The sequence below is a fragment of the Mesoplodon bidens genome (genome assembly GCF_964165515.1).
Source record: "Mesoplodon bidens genome assembly, chromosome: X".
Classification (NCBI taxonomy): Eukaryota; Metazoa; Chordata; class Mammalia; order Artiodactyla; family Ziphiidae; genus Mesoplodon; species Mesoplodon bidens.
In genome coordinates this window covers 122,024,948-122,042,148 of record NC_138163.1, presented here as the reverse complement: position 1 = coordinate 122,042,148, position 17,201 = coordinate 122,024,948, and the positions used below count along the sequence as shown (strand labels likewise).

At 41.9% G+C, this 17,201-nt stretch overlaps 1 protein-coding gene across 1 annotated transcript in view; it reads left to right on the top strand.

The window, feature by feature from the left end:
* PHEX (phosphate regulating endopeptidase X-linked) overlaps positions 1-17,201 on the top strand; it is a 197,016-nt gene that overhangs the window by 77,981 nt on the left and 101,834 nt on the right. Inside the window, exon 12 of the mRNA XM_081221774.1 lies at positions 11,269-11,370. Within this exon, the coding sequence (XP_081077900.1) occupies positions 11,269-11,370 (102 nt within the window). The remainder of the gene's footprint in view (positions 1-11,268; positions 11,371-17,201) is intronic.

Here is a 17,201-nt window from a genome sequence, read left to right as displayed (position 1 = left end):
ACTCAAGGAGCCAAATATAATTTCTATAACAGATCCAGGTTTCACAACTCTCTACGGGCTAAATCTTATTACAGCAAATGTCATAAGACCCCAATCCTGACAGCTCTTTTTAAGCAACCTTTGGTAAAATCACATCCAGCAAAACAAGTAATTCAGAAAGGTCATTGGGAATTCTTTTGAAATAAGTGTGGACACTACTCTTGCCCTTGTCCTTGAGTGTGCTGCCACGATGGTGACACATTTGGCCCGCCTTTCTTGTTTGTGGTCTCTATCTCTGGATAACATTGGACACTGTTGCCTTTGCCACTTATTATCGGCCACAGTCATGTCAAGCAGATGTGATCAGGCCTGTGGGTTGCGGAGACCCTGTTCTGGAAATTCATTGGCTGAAAGAAAGCACTTAGGCCCTCCAACAGAGCCGAATTTTGGATGTGACCAGGAAGAATTCCTTGCTGGAGGGAGTTTACCCACAGCCAAAAGCTAGACCATTATGAGACTGGTTGACGTCTAAATATTTTTCTGGTTTCTGATCCGTTCCCTCGAAGAGTAGGAAAGTGGGAAACAGAAAAAGATGAGTTAGAAAACCAGAGCACCGTCTCTCTGTTCATATCCAGTAAATAGGATTTTACTCTTATTACCTCCACCCCAGCCTTATGCTTTTTGATGAGAGGACATGCTAAACTTTGCCCCACCAGACTGATATGCTTTATAGCATGTCTGGGGCCCAAATAAGTTGGCATTTTTTTCTTTCACCAACATTTTAAATAGCTATGCAAGTCTGTTAATCCTGACAAACTGGTATGATTTGTTTTATCATACCAGCTTGCTTGGCTGCCAGAAACTGAGGGTTTCCTAACTATCCTTAGTTTCTCTGGCTTTACCACTTCTCCCACCTTAACATGGGTCTCTTCTTTACTTCTTATTTCCATGCCATTTTTATCAGGAGCCAATTCAAAGTTGTCTTCCTAAATACAGTACAAATAATGAGTCAGTGGATAGTTAACATTTATTAGCGCATTGACTTATTTAATGTCTGTGTTTCTAGTGAAGTGACAGTTGCCAGAAAGAAAGGCTTTAGGAACTTGCCTGAGCTTTTTGCAGCTATTTCTTCCAGCTTAACCCCATGCACTCGCCACGTGGTTATAATTTAAGGAACCATGTCTCGCTCTAGACCACTGAGGAGACTGGAGACTTTTTAATCTTATGTTTTATTAAGATATTATGTATAATTTCTGAATATATTGAGAGGAAAATCTCTTCAACATTACGCTTTTATTTAAGAATTTCATTAAAATTACTTTAAGATTAATGTATATAATCACCTTGAAGATCATTTTTCTTCTTTAAGAACTCTATCAGCCTATAGCTATTTCTATCAGATATATATATATATGTATATACATATATATATATATTCTTTTAACCATTCTTAGCCATCTGTTCTGTACTACGTTGGCATCATCAACCTCAGAATGGACTGGGCTAACTTACTGAGTCACTTGAGTTCCACTGAAGCTTATATTTGGAATAACTGCTGGAATAAATGTTATACATTAGCATGTATAAAAGATATTTGATTAAATTTCATTTCTTTGCTAGATACCCCCCGGAGGTTTTGAAAAACATAAATCAACTTCTATTTATTGAACATCTGCTACATGTATCGTATGAGATATGAAATCATACCATGTGAAAAATCATATCATGTAACATGTGAAACCATAAAACTAACAGTGGTGAGATATGAAATCATAAAACTAACAACCTTCAATTTGCAGAACACCATAGGGGAAGAAAAATTATTTTTCCCTTTAACCTCCTAGGTTCTTGGCTAAGATCCCTCTGTAATGAAAAGACAGATTAACAGGAGAAAGAGAGAAGTTTAATAACATGTATACCTCCTGTATACATGACAGAGACCCAGGAAAACTGAGTAACTCCCCAAAATGGCCCAAGTCATCACCTTAAATACCATCTCCAGCTAAAGTCAAAAGATGTTGTTGTCAGGGGAGGGAAGCCAGTTATGGGAGGTTACCAGGCAAAGCAGGGTAAACAAGGGTAACGTTGTTATACAGATTTAAGTTTTGACTTCTCCACTGATAAGAGTTTCTAGAGATTTAGTCATGACATCTTCCTGGTACAGAGAGGGAGACACCCTTTCAAATGGAGGTTTCCCCTGTAAATGTAAATGTCTCTTACAAAAGGGTAACTTCTCTGTTTTCTGAGCTTTTTCTAATCTGCTATTCCTTAAAAATAGCCTAAAATATAAAATAATCCTCATGCCAAAGAGGTATGTTTTGGGGTGGCGAATTCTGCTCCCCTTCCACACTTCTTAGTTGCCTTACATATCCATGATCTCATTTGATCTAAATCATGATTCCTGTCTTTGAAGCTTATGGATTTCTTGGGGAGATCAAATAAATATAAATGGCAATTAAACACACACCTATATTGTTCTGAATATAAGCCCAATAGGAACTCAGAGAAGGGACTGAAAGTGTGGGTTTAAGTGTCTGGGATTCATTGGTATGAGGTAGGATCTGAGTTGGCCATGTAGGATTTCTTTGTCACCAGAGACAAAGCTTTGAAGGAAACTACAGCTGACAGTGGGGTGAACTGACCCCTTTTGTTATCGAGCCAAACTCGATGTGCAGTAAAGTCAATCTACAGACACTGGGTTGTGGTGAAGGGAAGTACAGCATTTATTCGCAGGGAGAATGGGCAGCTAAAGCTCAAAAGACCTGTGCTCCTTGATGGCTTTTGGGCAAGGGTTTTTATTTTACTTACTTACTTACTTATTTATATATTTACATTTATTGTGCACTTTATTTCTGTTATTATTACATTGTAATATATAATGAAATAGTTATACAAGTCACCATAATGCAGAATCGGTGGGAGCCCTGAGCTTGTTTTCCTGCAACTAGATGGTCCCATCTGGGAGTGATGGGAGACAGTGACACCCGAAGTGTGTTGCTTCTGTCCAGTCTCCTCCGTAAGATACAGCTTAACTGTCGCTTGCCACTCACTGATAGGGTTTTGATACGAGTCTGCAAGCAGTTGATTTATTATGGTCTCTGTGCAGTCAAGCCTCTCTGCTAATGATAATCTGTATTTGCAGCTACTCCTCAGCACTAGCATCACTGCCTCAGCCCCACTTCAGATCATCAGGCATTAGATTCTCACAAGGAGCGCACAACCTAGATCCCTCGCGTTCGCAGTTCACAGTAGGGTTGGTCAAGGGTTTTTAAATGCAACATTAGGGGTGAGGGTTGCAGGGTGTGTGATCAGCTTGTGGACATTCTTCTGATTGGTTGTTGGTGAGGTAACAGGATGATGTTTTGAGAATCTTAAGCATCAGTCTTCTGGTTCCAACCAATCTGAGGTCTGCATGCTTGTGGTCAGCAGTTTCCATCTGGTGGGGCTCTGGTTTCTGTAAACCAACTCAAAGATATGTGTCAGATTGTTATCTGTATCCCTTGAGGAGGAGCTAGGAGTCCTTTGACTCTGTTTTATGGCTGAAATATTGTGTAAACTATCGTAACTTTTTACTTGATTGCTTTGACTTTGTTTCTGCATTCCCTCACTTTTCTAATTATTAACTGCTTAAATTTGCTCTTTGGAACTCAGGGAAAGGCCGGCGACACTAAAGCTTTTTTTCCAAACAAGAAGTGGGGGACACGGAGGGAGTCTGTCACCAGGAAGGCCATGCAGGGTCCTGCTTGGTTTCACGTCTTCTCAAAGCAGTATTAGCATATGTCCCTTTAAATGCATTAATAGAACCATCTTGACCCATATATATAGAACACAAAGTTCCTATGTCCATGTGAGGGGAGGGAGGGTAAGGAGAGGTCAAAAGAAGAGCAGGTGAGACAATTTTAATGCATTAAGATAGGAGAATCTCATTTAAAAAAAACCTTTCCTGGAAGGGTACCAGGTGTATGCATATGTGTATGTGACTCACCAGTGTCTGATGTCTGATGTAGAATGCTATGGGCAAAACCCTGGAGTGCAAAGAATGAAAAGGGGAACCCACTTTTAAATAGAGTTGGTTGAGGGAAAGAACGAAAAACTGCCCATATACTGACAAAGTAAACTATATTTTCTCAGTGTGGGTCCATAAAATCTGAGATAAGTAGATGCTTAACAAAATGCTGCTTTACTTGGAGGGCTCTTACTCTGAATGTGGCAGATTTTACCATAATAACATTTGAGTTAATTTTTGTATGTCATATTTTGATTTTTAACTCTAAATAAATATTTTCTATGGATAACTTCACCTTATGACTTCTACTTTAAGTGATTTCTATTAATGTTATATGCTGGCTGGTTGGGGCATTAGGTCAAGGTTTGGTGAAGAAATAATATTTCTGTCTTCTTATTTAAAAATCACATCAGGCTTTTGCTGCCTCAGGGAACATGACTTGACTGAAGGCATTGTTATTATGTGATGCTGTAGAGTAGTCTAAAGATAAAAATCAGAAGTGTTCAGTGATTTATCTTCCTAGTTCCAGCATACTAAAATCATTATTTCTCTTATTTGCATTGACATGCCAACCAATGACATTAATCACCTTCAGAGATTTCCCTTGTTCTTAAAGTCTGCTGGGGTAGTTCAGCACCATTTCACAAAAACTGTTATATATTAAATCTGTAGAGTGGTCAAAAAGAAAGAATTGAGAACCAGTGATGAGGCCTGGGAGGGGAATGGTGGTCTCAGAGGACTAGAGCAGAGACCAGCTGAGGCTCACAGGGAAAGAAAAGAGGAAAATGATTACAGCCATCTCTCGATATCTGCAGGCGATTGGTTCCAGGACTCCCTGCAAATAACCAAAATCTGCGGATGCTCGATTGCCTTATATAAAATGGTGTAGTATTTGCATATAACCTACACACAGTAAGTCCTTTAAAAAGGATTTGATTTTTTTTTTTACAGCAGTTTTAAGTTTATAGCATGGGGAGGAAAAAAAATCTTTCCTCTATCCTTCTAGGTTCTTGGCTGAGACCTCCCTATCATAAAAGGACAGAGTAACAGGAGAAAAACAGAAGTTTAATAACATGTATACCTCCTGCATACATGAGAGCAAGCCAGGGAAACTGAGTAACTTTCCAAAATGGCCCAAACCATTGCCTTAAATACCATCTCCAGCTGAAGACAAAAGAAGATGTTGGAGAGTGGGGTGGGGGCTGGGGGGACAGTTGAGGGAGGTTATTGGGAAAAGCACAGTAAACAAAGGTCTGCTTGTTATGCAGACTTAAGTTCAGGCCTTCTCCATCGATAAGAGTTTCTAGAGATTTAGTCAATTTGCTCTTCCTGATACAGAAAGGGAGACACGGAGGTTTCCCTTATAAATGCAAATGTTTCTTCCAAGAGGGTAACCTCTTGGTTTTTAGCACTTATTTTGTGTGCTGTTTCTTAAAAATAATCAGTTTGAGATAATCCTTAAGCCAAAGAGACATGTTTTGGGATGGCATATTCTCTCCTTCAACAACAAAATTGAGAGGAGGGTATGGAGGTTTCGTGGAATGGCGATTTCCTCGTTTCTTGCCTTTCTCAAGGGAAAGAATTCAGTCAGGAGGCATAGAGCAGTTTTAAGTAGCAAGAGTTTTATTAAGCAGAGCGAAAGTACACTCCCAAGAAAGGATAAGAGTGGGCTACCTGGAAACCAGAGCAGCCCTGCAATGGGATAGGGTTGGGTGTGTCCTGTGTCATTTGATTGTCAAGCTGATTGACAGCTTTAGGTTATATAACTTTCCTGCTAGTATTCAGGCACTTACCCATAAGCACCCAAGCAGAACCCATGGGGTGGGGCGGGGAAGCAAAAGCCGCAATGCTAAGTTATTACAAATGAGGCATAATGAACCCGGGGTTACCTTGAGTCACCTTTTAGGTCTTGGTGCGCCTGCGTCAACCTGTGCTGGCAGTTTTGTCTTGCTTGGTCCTGATATGGCTGGAAACCTAGTGGTGGTCCTCAGCCACAAGAGGGAGGATCTCTGGGTGTGCTCTGTCCACCAGCTGTCCTGGTGGGGGAGGGAAAGATGAACCATCCAGGATGGGGCAGGACCCTCTCATGTCTGACTAGCTACCTAACACTCCTGCCCCTGACACATGCATAGTTTCTCTCATTAACATCACTCACTTTTTTTTTTTAAACTGAAGGTGAACCTACATTGACACATCGTTATCACCCAAAGTATATAGTTTACCTTAGAGTCCACTCTTGTACATCCTGTGTGTTTGAACAAATGTATGATGACATGAATCCATCATTATAATATCATACAGGGTATTTTCACTGCCCTGAAAATTCTCTGTGCTGTGCCTGCTTATCTCTCCCCACCCACACCCCACAACCGCTGATCTTTTTATTGCCTCCATAGTTTTGCCTTTTCTGGATGTGGTATCATTGGAATCACACAGCATGTAGCCTTTTCAGATTGGTTTCTTTCACTTAGTAATATGCACTTAAGGTTTCTCCGTGTCTCCTCATGGCTTGATAGCTCATTTCTTTTTAGCACTGAATAATATTCCATTGTCTGGATGTACCACAGCTAGTTTAGCTGGTCACCTACTGAAGGACACCATAGTTGCCTCCAAGACTTGGTAAGTATAAATAAAGTCGCTATAAACATCTGGGTGCAGACTTTTGGGTGGACATAAGTTTCCATCTCCTTTGGGTAAATACCAGGGAATGTGACTGCTGGATTGTATGGTGAAAGTATGTTTAGTTTTGTAAAAAAGCTACCAAACTGTCTTCCAAAATGGCTCTCTGATTCTGCATTCCCACCAGCAGTGAGTGAGAGTTCCTGTGCTCCACAGCCTCTCCAGCGCTTGGTATTGTCAGTGTTGTGGATTTGGGCAATTCTAATAGGTGTGTAGTGCTATCTCATTGTTTTAGTTTGCATTTCCCTCATGACATGTGATGTGAAACATCTTTTCTTATGTTTGTTTGCCATCTGTATGTCTTCTTTAGTGAGATGTCTGTTAAGGTCTTTGGCTCATTTTTTAATCAGGTTTTTCGTTTCCTTCTTGTTGAATGTCCGTCAGTACATAAACACAGGTAAATTTCTCACATGGGCAACTACCACAACAGCAGCAGCAACAAACAAATGCACACAACTCAAACTTAGAACCCTCAGAACCCTCTCTTAACCCTATATCCACTTGTACCCTGTCTTTGCTTTCTCTCTTTCATAGACAGACTCCTCCACTGGGTTGTGCAGACTTGATGTCTCCACTTCCCAGTGAGGTCTGGCCTTTGTCTTCACCTGTCTTTCTCTTCCAACATTCTAAGTCTTAGAAAATACAATGGTGACTATAATTTGTAATACTGTATTGTATATTTGAAAGTTGCTAAGAGAGTAGATCTTAAAAGTTCTCATCTGAAGGGAAAAAAAATACTCTAACTATGTTTGGTTGAAACAGAGCAGGACTCTGTGGGGCCCTCCCTGGTACAAATCTTTTCCGTGTCCCGCATTTCTTATTCGCAGGAAAAAGGCTTCAGCCCCCTTGGCCTTCCCCGAGTTCCCAAGGGCAGCTTCAAACAGTTGCTAAGCAGGGAAGGGAGGGAATGCAGAAACAAAGGAGGAGGAATAAGGAGAGAACAGTGCAGCAGAGTCCTGATTCCTCCTCAAGGGATACACATAGCCGTACATCTCTGAGTCCTGATTCCTCCTCAAGGGATACACATAGCCGTACATCTCTGAGTCCTTCTGCAGGAACTAAGGCCCCCACCCAGGTGGAGGATGGTAACTCCAGGCTGAGCACAAGCGTCCTGGAGCACCGCCCTGTTACCTCACCACCAACCAATCAGAAGAAAGTCATAAACCCTGCAGCCCTCGCCCCAAATTTTGCCTATAAATACTTCTCCCTGAAAACTGTTGGGGAGTTCAGGGTGTTTTGAGCATGAGCCACTCGTTCTCCTTGCTTGGCCCTGCAATAAACCTTTCTCTGCTCTAGACTCCGATGTTTCAGATTGTTTGGCCTCACTGTGCGTTGGGCAGATGAACTTGTGTTTGGTAACATGGTGATGGCTGTTAACTAGACTTATGGTGATCATTTCATAATATATACAAATATCAAATCATTATGTTGTGTACCTGAAACTAATATATGTCAATTTTAACTCAATTTTTAAAAATGAAAAAAAAAAAAGAAGAAGAAAAGAAAAGAAAATGGTGGCAGTATCCATCTGGTTGCCTGTGCCTGAAGCCTGGGAATTAATCTGACTGTTCCCACCCTTTCCTCACCTCCCCACATAAAATTAATCACCTGGTTCCATTGATTCAGTCGCTGAATCTCTGGCAAATTAATGCACCCATTTCTTTCCATCCCTATTGTCCCTCCCTAGTTTGGGAAGATACTGTTTCTCTTTTTATGTGAAGGTGACAGGCTGGCTGATGTGTGTTGCTGCCTGATGATGTTGGAGAGGAAGAAATATTCCCCTCCCCTTCTAAATTCTTCTGGCTGATATAAGAATTAAACTGATGTGATAGAGAGTGACAGCAGCAAATCAAACAAAGTAACATACATACATGGGAGAGACGGGGAAAACTAAGCAGCTTGCCAAAATGGCCAAAGCCCTCGCCTTATATACCATCTGCAGCTAAAGACAAAAGAAGATGTTGGGGGTGAAGAGAGTCAGTTATGGGGCAATACTAGGAAAAGTGCAGTAAAGGACGGTGATTGTGATGAAGATTTAAGTCAATGACTTCTCCATTGATAGGAGTTTCTGGAGATTTAGTCATTCTCCTCTTCTAGGTACAGAGAGGGAGATAACCTTCAAATGGAGATTTACCTTACAAATGGAGATATTTCTTACAAAAAGGCAACTGCTGTTTGGTTTTCAGATCCCTTCCTGTGTCTGCTGTTCCTCAGGAAATGACCAGCTTAAAACAATTGATATGCCAAAGAGACATATTTTAGGGTGGCAAATTTTGCTCCCCTACGATGATGTCATAAAGACTTAGGGGTGCTGGTGACTGCAGAGGCAAAAGATAAAGGCCCTGAAGATTTCCTTGTTGTTTTAACACCCTCCTTCTGTGGGTTTTCTGTTTGAAATGGTCACTGCTGCATCTCTCTCTGTTTTCTTCTACTTTCCTGGCATTTTCCTCTGATTTCTGAGGGACACCTCTTTTGCTCCTGGAAGTGCTGACCTCACAACTGTCATTTACCTCTGAGGTCAGGTCCTGGCTCTGACCCTTCCCAGTTGTAAGAGCTGGAAGAGATCATGGACTCTCTCTTTCTCTCTCTCTTTTCAAAAATATTTATTTATTTATTTGGCTGCGTCCGGTCTTAGTTGTGGCACGTGGGATCTTCGTTGCGGTGTGCAGGATCTTTAGTTGCGGCATTTGGCATCTTTTAGTTGCGGCATGAGGAATCTTTAGTTGCGGCATGCGAACTCTTAGTTGCGGCATGTGGGATCTAGTTCCCTGACCAGGGATCGAACCCAGGCCCCCTGAATTGGGAGTGCAGAGTCTTAGCCACTGGACCACCAGGGAAGTCCTGGTCATGGACTCTCTTGACTCCTAATTTCCTTATCTGTAAAATAAGTGGCTTCCCTACACCAGTGAGTCTTCATCCTGGCTGCACATTGGAATCACCTTGAGGGGCTTTGAAACCTTCCAGTGCTCAGGCCTCACTCTGCAACAATGACATCAGCATTGTTTAAAGCTCCTCCCGCCACCCCCCAACCAGAGACCCCAGTGTACAGACAAGGTTGAGAACCAGTGACTTAATGATTTTAAAGGACCTTTGCTCTTCTGTCATTTCATGTCTTTATCATGCCCCAATCTCAAGTTGCGATTTCTTTTCTCTTAATGTTTTTACTAAGTTGGGAAGAAATAGCTGTGAAGTACCCCCGCCTCCATCTGCTGCTTGTTCTTATTTACATACAGTGCAACCCAGCCCACTGATTTCTAGCTCTTATTCCCTTACAACTGTTATTGAACTGAAAACATAGCTGAAAACTTATTAAACAGAAAAAAACTATTTTGAGCTTTGTGCTGACAATTCATTATAGAACCAAGGAAACATTAAATTTCTTTCCTTCTAGAATTAATGCTAAAAATGGATTTACAACTCCATAATTCCAAATGAAAATTTTCATTCTGGTGCCAAACCTAGTATTATATGCTTTCTTGAGTGTCCTATTAGGAAAAATGAAGCATCTGTGTAGGAGAATGGAATTTCGATTGGTTTGCACCCATACACAAGCAGGGCCTCCCCAGACTGCTCCATGTGGGCTGCTGAAGTTAACTGTTAGCATCTCTCTCCCCCAGTCCTCTCTGCTGACCCACAGATGCTGGAAGACAAGCCAGGGCAAACACATCATTACTGTAGGTGTGGTCTCACTCTTGGAACACTTTTCTGTGTGTGTGTGTGTGTGGTACGTGGGCCTCTCACTGTCGTGGCCTCTCCCGTTGCGGAGCACAGGCTCCGGACGCGCAGGCTCAGCGGCCATGGCCCGTGGGCCCAGCCGCTCTACGGCATGTGGGATCTTCCCGGATCGGGGCACGAACCCGTGTCCCCTGCATCGGCAGGCGGGCTCTCAGCCACTGCGCCACCAGGGAAGCCCTCTTGGAACACTTTGAAACAGGGCTTTCAGAAGACAGTGTTTCTGTAGCAGCCCCCTTGAGACCTAACCATTTTAGACTTGAAATAGCATACGACTTCTGAGCTGTCAGAGAGGAGAGAGGAGAGTAGGGAGATGACAGAGAACAGCCACGCATTTGGTTTAACCACTGGCATTAATTTAGAGAGAACTGGGGTCTTGACATAAGTGATTCATATTGAGAAGTGTCTAGGGTGCTGGCTCTCCCTGCCTGTTTCTCTGTTAACAGTATCTCTTTCAACTGTTCACTCACTTTCTTCTGCAATACCTTTCTGAAGTACACAGCCCATGCCTTTGCTTTTTTCTCTCAAGCCCTTATTAACCTATTGAAATTAGTTGCAACCTTGATATGGGTGCACTAATACAGTAGCTACAGGTAAGTTATTAGTCATAACCTATGGCGAATTCCTTTCCTCATGTAATCCTTTTACAACTGGGCCATCACATGGTTCTCAAGGAAAGAAATGGTTAGTTTTCTCCTAGTAATGGGGGGAAAAGGCATTTTCCTGGGAAAAGAAATGCTGCCAGAGCATGGAGTCAAGCTTAAAGGAGCCTCTTTCCCACTGTGTTTAGCATTGGACTATTTATCGTGGCCCAGAAAAGCTTGTCTGAAGCTTCTTGGTTTTGACCTGCTTCTTTGGGTATTTCCTTATAGATGGAGGAATTGATTGAGGGTGTCCGATGGGCCTTTATTGACATGCTGGAGAAAGAAAATGAGTGGATGGATGCAGGGACAAAAAGGAAAGCCAAAGAAAAGGTAAGGATTCCTTTTGATGAAAAAAATATGACTTCTGGTTTAATGGATTTTCATGCTCCCCATTGACTGTGTAGTGGATTTTTATATTGACTGAGCTGTTGACTCCAAATGACCCCAGAGTTAGGTGTCTGTTTTGGGATGAATACAGAAATTTTATTACCAGGAGGTAAGAGAAAATAAGATCTGACTTTTTCAAACCACGTTTTCAAACACCTTGTAATTCAGCCTTTCCTTCTCTCCTAATTGCCGTCTGTAAGAGCCACATGGCTTTCTGCCCAGCGAATTTTGCCATTAAAGCATCATTGGCTATGGCAGAATGCAGAGCGGTGGGGAGCCAGGGGGAGCAGCTGGCAGAAGAGCCCTCAAGGCACAAAGAAGAAAAACCCATATTAGCTCTGTGTCCTTCTGCTCCGTGCGCGATGTGTGCTAATGTCCTCAGGCAAATCCTCTACTGTAACCAAGCAGACCTACTTCCTAACCCATCATTTTGTGCAAATGATCCAAATAGCATGCTTATAAACTGTAGACCAATAGTAGACCATTGCATAGGAATACAAAAACATTTCCTAATAGAAGCGGACCCTTGCTAGACCTTGTAAAACTTTCTGGCAACAATATAAGGGGATAACTGAGAAAAGTATTAGCAGCCTTGCTGTTTAGAAGTAAAGAATGGGACCCATCTTGAATTCTAGGTATTCTGATGGAGCTGGAGCTTGCATGGGTGGGAAATGCCTGCTACATTCTTTTTTTTTTTTTTAACATCTTTATTGGAGTATAATTGCTTTACAGTGGTGTGTTAGTTTCAGCTGTATAACAAAGTAAATCAGCTATACATAAACATATATCCCCATATCTCCTCCCTCTTGCGTCTCCCTCCCACCCTTCCTATCCCACCCCTCTAGGTGGTCACAAAGCACTGAACTGATCTCCCTGTGCTATGCGGCTGCTTCCCACTAGCTATCTGTTTTACATTTGGTAGTGTATATATGTCCATGCCACTCTCTCACTTACTCCCAGCTTACCCTTCCCCCTCCCCGTGTCCTCAAGTACATTCTCTACTTCTGTGTCTTTATTCCTGTCCTGCCCCTAGGTTCTTCAGAACCTTTTTTTTTTTTTTTTTTTTAGATTCCATATATATGTGTTAGTATACGGTATTTGTTTTTCTCTTTCTGACTTACTTCACTCTGTATGACAGACTCTAGGTCCATCCACCTGACTACAAATAACTCAATTTTGTTTCTTTTTATGGCTGAGTGATATTCCATTGTATATATGTGCCACATCTTCTTTATCCATTCATCTGTCGATGGACACTTAGGTTGCTTCCATGTCCTGGCTATTGTAAATAGAGCTGCAATGAACATTTTGGAAAATGACTCTTTTTGAATTATGGTTTTCTCAGGGTATATGCCCAGAAGTGGGATTGCTGGGTCGTATGGTATGGTAGTTCTATTTTTAGTTTTTTTAAGGAACCTCCATACTGGTCTCCTTAGCGGCTGTATCAATTTATATTCCCACCAACGTTGCAAGAGAGGGTTCCCTTTTCTCCACACCCTCTCCAGCATTTATTGTTTGTAGGTTTTTTGATGATGGCCGTCCTGACTGGTGTGAGGTAATACCTCATTGTAGTTTTGATTTGCATTTCTCTAAAGATTAGAGATGTTGACATTCTTTCATGTGTTTGTTGGCAATCTGTATATCTTCTTTGGAGAAATGTCTGTTTAGATCTTCTGCCCATTTTTGGACTGGGTTGTTTGTTTTTTTGATATTGAGCTGCATGAGCTGCCTGTATATTTTGGAGATTAATCCTTTGTCAGTTGCTTTGTTTGCAAATATTTTCTCCCATTCTGAGGGTTGTCTTTTCGTCTTTTTATGTTTTCCTTTGCTGTGCAAAAGCTTTTAAGTTTCATTCGGTCCCATTAGTTTATTTTTGTTTTTATTTCCATTTCTGTAGGTGGTGGGTCAAAAAGTATCTACCTGTGATGAATGTCATAGAGTGTTCTGCCTATGTTTTCCTCTAAGAGTTTGATAGTGTCTGGCCTTACATTTAGGTCTTTAACCCTTTTGAGTTTATTTTTGTGTATGGCGTTAGGGAGTGTTCTAATTTCATTCTTTTACATGTAGCTGTCCAGTTTTCCCAGCACCACTTATTGAAGAGACTGTCTTTTCTCCATTGTATATTCTTGCCTCCTTTATCAAAGATAAAGGTGACCATATGTGTGAGGCTTTATTTCGGGGCTTTCTATCCTGTTCCATTGATCTATATTTCTGTTATTGTGTCAGTACCATGCTGTCTAGATTACTGTAGCTTTGTAGTATAGTCTGAAGTCACGGAGCCTGATTCCTCCAGCTCCCTTTTTCTTTCTCTAGACTGCTTTGGCTATTCGGGGTCTTTTGTGTTTCAATACAAATTATGAAATTTTTTGTTCTAGTTCTGTGAAAAATGCCAGTGGTAGTTTGATAGAGATTGCATTGAATCTGTAGATTGCTTTGGGTAGTAGAGTCATTTTCACAATGTTGATTCTTCCAATCCAAGAACATGGTATATCTCTCCATCTGTTTGTATCATCTTTAATTTCTTTCATCAGTGTCTTATAGTTTTCTGCTTACAGGTCTTTTGTCTCCCTAGGAAGGTTTATTCCTAGGTATTTTATTCTTTTTGTTGCAATGGTAAATGGGAGTGTTTCCTTAATTTTTCTTTCAGATTTTTCATCATTAGTGTATAGGAATGCAGGAGATTTCTGTGCATTAATTTTTTTTTTTTTTTTTTTTCTTTTTGCGGTATGCGGGCCTCTCACTGTTGTGGCCTCTCCCGTTGCGGAGCACAGGCTCCGGATGCGCAGGCCCAGCGGCCATGGCTCACGGGCCCAGCCGCTCCGCGGCATATGGGATCCTCCCAGACCGGGGCACGAACCCGCATCCCCTGCATCGGCAGGCGGACTCCCAACCACTGCGCCGCCAGGGAGGCCCATGTGCATTAATTTTATATCCTGCTACTTTACCAAATTCCTTGATTAGCTCTAGTAGTTTTCTGGTAGCATCTTTGGGATTCTCTATGTATAGTATCATGTCATCTGCAAACGGTGACAGTTTTACTTCTTCTTTTCCAATTTGGATTCCTTTTATTTCTTTTCCTTCTCTGATTGCTGTGGCCTGCTACATTCTTAATGGATGCTGCTGTTCAGCTGGGGGACTGAACTTAGGAGCATTTCTTCTTTAGAGAGGCATTTTTGAAACTTACTGATGATAGCAGTCACCTGGGGTGCCTGGACTGTGTCTAGCTTTCTGGGCTCCTCCCTAGCAGGGTCTGATTTAGTGGATTGAGGGTGCAGTCTGAACATCTATGATTTTAACCAGTCTCCTTGGTGATTCTTATCCTTAGGCAGGCTTCGGGACCTCTGCTTAGAGTCATACTGAGTCATGCTGAGCACAAAAGTTTTTGCATTATGGTCAAGGAACAAAGAGGGAGAGGGTTTTCAGAGCAGGGAAACTACTCTGTATGATACCATAATGGTGGATACATATCATTATACATTTGTCCAAACCTATAGAATGTGCAGCACTGAGAGTGAACCATAATGTAAACTATGGACTCTGGGTGATAATGATGTGTCAATGCAGGTTCATTGATTGTAACAAATGTCCCACTCTGGTGGGGGATGTTGATAATTGGGGAGGTTGTGCATGCGTGGGGGCCGGGATTATATAGGAACTCTGTACTTTCTGCTCAATTTTGCTGTGACCCTAAAACTGCTCTAAAAAAGTCTATTAAAGAAGAAAAGAGGTCAACATTCTGGGAATGCTTAGCCTTGTTTAATGGAGAATGTGCAGAGGTTTAACACAGATATTTTGTAGAGCTTGAATACTCCCGAGGTGGATAAACATTGCCATAGATATTTTTGTCAATAGACACGAAAAGACTGTTCAGTGTTTCATAGTGAGGAAAGAACTTGGGTGGCAGTGCAAGGGTGGGGGGTGTTGGAGGAAGACAGAGGGTAAGTTTGATTTTTTTCCCCTTTGAGAACCTGTCAGAGCTGTCTTAAGTCATGTAAGGCACAAGCTGTTGAAGGCAGGAGCATGCGGTCTGTGATGAGAAGCTCTCCAGATGGTAGATGAAACTTTGTGCACCAGCGTACTGTTGTTGTTTGAACGCTTCATTTATTTGCTGGGCTAGCTTATGATATCTGGAACAGAGCAAGTCTTGCACTGGGCAGTTGAGAGCCCAGCACACTGAGGGCTCTTGACCCTAGCCTGACCCCTTGTGGACTGAGGGCCACTGGTGTGGAGGGTGGGGTGGATTGGTGAGTAGTGTGTGCATGTTATGAATGGATGGATACCAGGGGAATGCTCTGGGGACCCTAGTCTTTTGAAAAGTATGGCTGGTGATTGCCTTAGGGGGATCTTCTGGGTTGCATAAGGGAGTGGGTACTTTTCAGTTGGGCCTTCTAGGCAAATAGCCATGGGTCCTTCCTGAAGGAGGATTATTCCCAGTCCTTCTAATATTAGACACATTCTTCTTTGCCCCCTGAGTTGCTCTCGAGTCTTATATTTTTTTTCAAGGAGAACCCTCACTTTTTCTTCTAAAAGTACTCTTTGAACGCTCCAGTGTCTTTGAGCTGAGTTCAACCTGCCAGGAACTCAAACTAGTTCCTCGACAGGTGCAGATATCAAAGGTAGTTGTCCTGCTGGATGTCACCGGGTTCTCTGAGTATATCTTGAATTTCAGACTTCAGAGCAGTTCCTTTTTTTTTTAAATTTAGTTTTTTAACATCTTTATTGAAGTATAATCGCTTTACATTGTTGTGTTAGTTTCTGCTGTATAACAAAGTGAATCAGCTATACGTATACAGATATCCCCATATCCCCTCCCTCTTGCATCTCCCTCCCTCCCACCCTCCCTATCCCACCCCTCTAGGTGGTCACAAAGCACCGAGCTGATCCCCCTGTGCTATGCGGCTGCTTCCCACTAGCTATCTGTTTTATGTTTGGTAGTGTATATATGTCCATGCCTCTCTCTCACTTCGTCCCAGCTTACCCTTCCCCCTCCCCATGTCCTCAAGTCCATTCTCTGTGTCTGCATCTTTATTCCTGTCCTGCCCCTAGGTTCTTCAGAACCATTTTCTTTCTTAGATTCCATATATATGTGTCAGCATACGGTATTTGTTTTTCTCTTTCTGACTTCCTTCACTCTGTATGACAGGCTCTAGGTCCATCCATCTCACTACAGATAACTCAATTTCGTTTCCTTTTATGGCTGAGTAATGTTCCATTGTATATATGTGCCACATCTTCTTTATCCGTTCATCTGTTGATGGTCACTTAGGTTGTTTCCATGTCCTGGCTATTGTAAATAGAGCTGCAGTGAACATTGTGGTACATGACTCTTGTTGAATTATGGTTTTCTCAGGCTATGTGCCCAGTAGTGGGATTACACAAGGCTGTAATTCTTTTCATGTTAATGACAGTAATGTAAGTCTGATACGTGAGCAGTGTGCATTCAGAACACTCATACCTGATAGCAGGTCGGGAAAAGAGAACAGGGACTCCAGTTTAAGTGTGGAAAACTGAGAAGTCATAACTACCCCAAAGATGTGAAGGAAACCACAAAAGACATGGGCTGGATTCTGCTGTAAAAAGGAAACGTATCACTCCCTTGGGGTTGATACACCAACAACCTCAGCCCACTGTCATCTTGCCTCTTTCAGAGCTTTAACTACTATTTAATTTTATGGAAAAGTAGACATCCCCAAACAAAAAGTGCTATTCACCGAAAGAAAGAGGTCTTATCAGCATGGAACTTAATAAGGGAAAAGTATTTATTTGTGCCTTGC